The following is a 5,852-nucleotide window of genomic DNA, read 5'->3' as shown; positions in this document are numbered from 1 at the left end:
CAATTTAGTAGAACAGATCATAAATACAACTCCAAAATAAACTTGTTGCATTATTCAGCAGCAACATAAGCAGAAGAAAATGCAAAAGCATCACACCTGCCATAAACAATACCCCAATTAAACCACTGTAACATGAATAGAAACCTTAAATCAGCAAAGCAGTTAACATCATCACAACATGGCAAACTAGTAAAAGAAATTGAAGGGGGAAAATTATTAATAAGTCCATGATGGTAGTCAAACATCATATTCTAGCCACAACAACTCTGTTAAAAATATTATATTATCAATACACATTATTTCTCAATAAAGACGCCTACATAACGTAATCCCATCACCGATGGAAACTTGTGAGAGATCAACTCGAGGATCAGAAGCCAGAAATTGATTGATCTCCAGTATGACCTTTCTTGTCTTCCTTAGATGTTCCGGTACTGCATCTTCTTCTTGAGCAACAAATCCAAACCATAAGGTGTTATCACAAACTATTATACCTCCAACCTTAACTAGTTTCAACAACTGTTCATGGTATTGCTTGCAGCCAGATTTGTCAGCATCAACGAATGCCATGTCAAATTGTGCTATATTATCATCCTGCAGTATCGATCAATCCCAGAACAAACAAAATCCCATAATAAGGTAATTAAACACGTACGCACAAGCTTGCTGAATCATCTTTTAAAATTTTGCTCATGAAAACACTTGCATTGTTCAACATTTGGCTCAACGCGAAAATGGCATTTGATTTAATGAAGTTGATTTTGTGCTCCACACCTGCCTGGCGGATGAATGGTAATCCAACTTCATAAGCTTCTTGATTTATGTCTATTGCGATTACCTGTTCACAACAGCTCATGATCTAACTAATGGAGCACTGTCATCAAAGTACTGCAAAAGATTCAAGTTTCTTAGTCCAAAACTAGTTATTATCCCTTAAAAAAAAAGGATATTATCCTATGGGAAGTAAGAGAACAAACCAAGCCATCATCAGGCAATGCAAGTGCAGTATAAAGGAGTGAATAGCCTGTAAAAACACCAGTCTCTAATGTCCTCTTGGCGTTCATAATTTTTACAAGCATTGATAGGAATTGCGCTTCATCAACCGGAACACATATCTCGCTCCTGCAATTCAAAATCCCATACATTAATTTGTAAAATTTAGCTAGTTAATTTTCTATTTAAATAATAAATAATTTTTTGCATTAATTATGAACCATAAATGGTACTTACTTGTTGCCATACTTGTCCACTGTAGCTTCTCGCAGATTTTTGAGTTCCTTATGCTCTCTAAGATATACGCTAGTTTCAAATATGTACCGTCACAAAATTTTCAAAATTTTAATCCGTTCTAAATATCGATCAAACGACTCCTTAATCTCAATTATTCTTTTTAAAGATCCCGTTAGGAGATTAACTCTACTGATCTATGCAAAATTCTTCATCAATTGAGCATTTATGAAAAATGAAAGAAATATAATCCTGGTTGTTACATGCAAGAAGGATAAGATTGATTATTGGTTGGATTAATTAATTGTGTAGGCAATGCATAATTAAAAAAAGGCTAACCTTCTTTAGAGCTTCGCTCTTGAGGATCCCTTTTGGAGGCAAAAGCGCCATGCCTAATTCAGTCGTGCCTTCAGAAATCACACACAAATCTTGGGAATTGTCGTCGGGGCATATGCTTATGGACATAGTTTTAGAGAAGAGCTACAAAGTATAAATAGACCAATATAATAATTTATTATAGTGATACAATTTTTTTTTTATTGCTGATGAAAAGGACTAAACAACCAAAATAGACCCATCATCCCATTTGATTATAACATTCTTTCTTTTTAAATGAAATAATTATAACATTAAGCATAAAATTTAAATTCCCTCTAAATTTATGCGCAATGTCGAATTGAACTCAATGTGAATGTTTGGCAACATAAAAATAAAAAAAATTAAGAATAATTACATTTGTTAGAGAGTACTTATAACACATCGAGATAAAATAAGAAAGGGGTAATTAAGAGGGTATTTGACATAACTTATGAAAAATTACTTATCAAGTTAAGCTAATTTGAATTTATAAACATTTAAAATTTTAAACAAATACATGTTTGATTAAAGTACTTATAAATAACTAATAAGAAATTAATATATTTAATAAAAAATAACTTATTATAAGCACATTTATTATTAAAATGACTAAAAATGATATTAAATAAGATTTATGATTAAATGTTAAAAATCAAATGAAAATAATATAATAAAATACTTGGTTTAACTAGCTTGTGAACATCAAAATGAAAAGATGAGTCCTTCAACTTATTTTTTTTAGCTTATAAACTTAACTTTTAAGCTCAAATATTATTATAAACATATGGGTTAACCTATTTTTAAAACTTATAAACTAGTTTGACTAGTTTATAAATTTAAACAGAAACCCTTTAAGATGGTTTGGTTATGTTTAACATAAAAAAAATCCGAATCTAATATGAAAATGTGATTAGTTATTAGAGGGAGAAGTAAGAAAAGGAAGGGGAGAGTTAAAATGACGCAAGGGGAAATAGTATTAAAGGATTTATAAATTTTAAATATTAATATGAACTTAGTGTCTAATAGAATTCAACTCCATTCAATTTAACTATGTTTTTATTTCAAGAATTTGGAGTCAGCTATATGGATTCTCTTTCTCCATTCTAAACGATTTTTGATTAAATCGTGAAAAAAAATTAATAGCGAAAAGAAAAATTAATATAGCTAACTCAAACTAATTTGATTTTTTTATGAAGCTGATTTGAAATTAAGGTTAATTCAAATTTTGTTGTTGTAAAATAATTAAATTTTATTAATAATTTAATTATAATTAAATTATATATATATATATATATATATATATATATATATATATATATATATATATATATATATATATATATATATACTCTAATTCTAATTTTAAAATATAAAATTTAAAAAAATGGTAGTTGGCCACTTCAAAATGGTAGTTGGTAGCTATATTCAAAGCTAAACGTAAAAAAAAAAAAAAAAAAAAAAATATATGATTTTGATTTGTTAAGAGCGAAACTAAGAATATGTTTTGTAGAATGCTAAAAAATTAAAGATTAAATATCATCTTTGTAAGTTTTAACTTCTTTATAATTATTAATTTAATCCTTTAAAATTTATATTTAACTTTTCAAAATAATATAAATATTAATAAAATAAAAGATTAATTTAATTTTTTTTAAATATTTAAATAATATTAATAAGGGGTTATAAGTTATAAAAGTAATAATTCATTTTTATTAACCTTGTATTAGAAGCCCCCTAATAATGTCCCATTTGCTTTGAAAATACCCTTTCAACCTCTCTTTTAACTTTTTTCTCCTCCTCTCTTTTATGATTCCTGTCTTAACTTTGTTCTAATGGCCATCTTCAGCCCAAAGAGCAGGGGATAATCAGTTTCAGTTTTCTTTTTTAGTGAGAGATCCCTATTCTTCTCTCTTTTCAGTCTCTCGTTCCAGCTACCTCTTTAGTGGCCATCCTGTGCCCTTTGGGCAGGGAAAGGGTTCTCCCTTAACTAAACGGTGGCTTTTCCCCATCTTTTTTTTTTTGGCTGGGTTTAGTTTTAGCTTTATTTGTGTTTTGATTAAATGACTGCAGGTTTTGAGTTTCAAGGTGAGGGATTGGAGCATTTCAGAATTTATGTGTTCAGTTTCTAACTTTTAGGGTTCCCCGTTGACTGGCATAATAAAAGGTGTTGGATCGCTGTTTCCATCGAGGCTACACAAAAATGAGAGGCCTGTGATTTGTCAAGTCACTTCCTGGCTTTGTCCAGCACTAGTCATAGCCTTTTATTTTCTTCCAGCGCTATGAAGATTCAATGTAAGGGAGTTATTTGGATTTGGGTGGAGCATTTTGCGTCCCTTTGTTAGTGATGTTAGTCTCTCCCGTGCATGTGTGTTTTTCTGGTCATGCAACTTCTCCTTGGTGGTCTCTGCTGATGAAGGAAGAGGAGATGACGGTTGCTACTGAATTTGGATTCGGGTCAAACCCGTTTAGATCTAGGAATCCATGTTTGTAAGTGTTGAGCCCAACGTTCTTGGGCTTGGGTTTGAAGCTATTATAACACAGTGTTCTATTAATGGGCTTGACCTTGCGCTCAAGTTTCGTATTAATGAAATATTCTTTTCTAATAATAATAATAATAATAATAATAATAATAATAATCCCTGCCTATATTCTAGTAAATTATTTAATTCTCTATTAATTAATGCTTTAACTTCAAATAAAGAGAAGTGAAACTTGATACTAAAATCTCTTAGTCCAAAATTTTTAAGTTTAATTAATTCTTAATCTTATATGAAAATGAATTTAATAAATATGAAATTAAATATTTATATTAAAATTTATATAAAATTAATTAAAATATAATTAATAAGCATATAGATCTAAATGCAAATATATATAAAAAGAAAGCTTATAATGCTAAATTAAGCATATTAGAATCATGCATTTTCTCTATTACGTATCTTTTAAATTTCAATCATGCTTTATTATTAGGGGAAGAATAGATATTCTAATCACTGATTTGCTTCAAGTTTTTTTTTTTAAATTACATTTCTTTGTCAAATTTAAACTATGGGTTCCTACTAGCCAGAGAATTGATGTATAATTATTTGACCCACTCGTTTAATATATGTTTTTACTATAATTATGGGCAAATTTATTTAGATGATCTTATATTTATGCCAAACTTGTATTTGGAGTATCATTTTATATATATATATATATATATAATGTCATACGGTGAAAATAAAGATAAATTATTATTTAACCTCTATATTTTAATAAAATTAATTATATGGTCATTGTATTTTGAAAAATATAATATTTAATTTTTGTATTTTGTTTTCGATAAATCATTTAGTCTTTCTGTCAATTGTTCCGTTAGGCAATACTAATCAAATTACTATGTAGTTGCTCTATTTTAGTGAAACTAATTATATAGTCTATATATTTTGAAAAAATATATTAATTAGTCCTTGTAATTTTATTTTATTAACTATTTAGTCTCATAATTAATTTTTATACTAAACTATCCTAATTTTTTCTCATTTATTTCTCTCTTATTTTTCTTTCTCTCTGTCTCTCTCTCTCTCTCTCTCTACATGTTTTTTCTCCTCTACATCTGCACCCTTCTCCCCCTTTTTTCTCTTTATTTTCAAATGTTGATAAAAATGGTACAAGCTCTCTTCACTAAAAAGTTAATTAATTTTCTTAAATTTTTAAATAATAAAAAAAAATTAATTTTCAGTAGAAAAAATATAAAAATAATATCAAAAGAATTAAAAATTAAAAATAAACAAATTTAGATTTTATTTTCAAGTAATAAAATTTTTATTTTTATTCAATAATATATTTTTTTAAAAATATATAGACTGAGTAATTAATATCACTAAAATAAAAAGATTAATAATAGTAATTTTTAAAATACAATAATCAACTAGTAAGTTTCTTTAAAATAAATGAATTAAATAGTAGTTTGAATAGTATAAATAACGAAAAATTTAATAGAGGGACTAAATAATTTAATAAAAGTAAAATATAGAAACTAAATAATTAATTTTATTAAAATACAAAGACTAAATAATAATTTTTCTTTAAAATAATTATTTGAATTAGGCTTTGATCCTTTCAAGTTCAAGATATATATATATATAGTTCCTTGGTACCTATTTTAAAGCCATAATTGGCATGGGCCAGGCACTATTCACCACATGCTCCAATATGTACCAACACAGCAAAATTTAGGTCCATTTCGTATCCATTTTATGGTTGCATTGTTTATTTTATTAAAT

General features: G+C 27.4%; 1 protein-coding gene across 1 annotated transcript; it reads right to left on the bottom strand.

The window, feature by feature from the left end:
• Nucleotides 1-1,679, bottom strand: LOC110648865 (putative caffeoyl-CoA O-methyltransferase At1g67980). The gene is made up of 4 exons (XM_058140924.1): nt 1,231-1,679; nt 978-1,122; nt 703-888; nt 1-581 (listed from the first exon to the last, which is right to left on the bottom strand). The coding sequence occupies exons 3-4, from the start codon at nt 854-856 to the stop codon at nt 304-306; spliced, it is 432 nt and encodes a 143-aa protein (XP_057996907.1). The 5' UTR covers nt 857-888; nt 978-1,122; nt 1,231-1,679; the 3' UTR covers nt 1-303.
• Nucleotides 1,680-5,852: the final 4,173 nt, after the last annotated feature.

This window comes from Hevea brasiliensis, chromosome 18 (genome assembly GCF_030052815.1).
Source record: "Hevea brasiliensis isolate MT/VB/25A 57/8 chromosome 18, ASM3005281v1, whole genome shotgun sequence".
Classification (NCBI taxonomy): Eukaryota; Viridiplantae; Streptophyta; class Magnoliopsida; order Malpighiales; family Euphorbiaceae; genus Hevea; species Hevea brasiliensis.
This window is presented reverse-complemented; position numbering and strand designations above follow the sequence as displayed.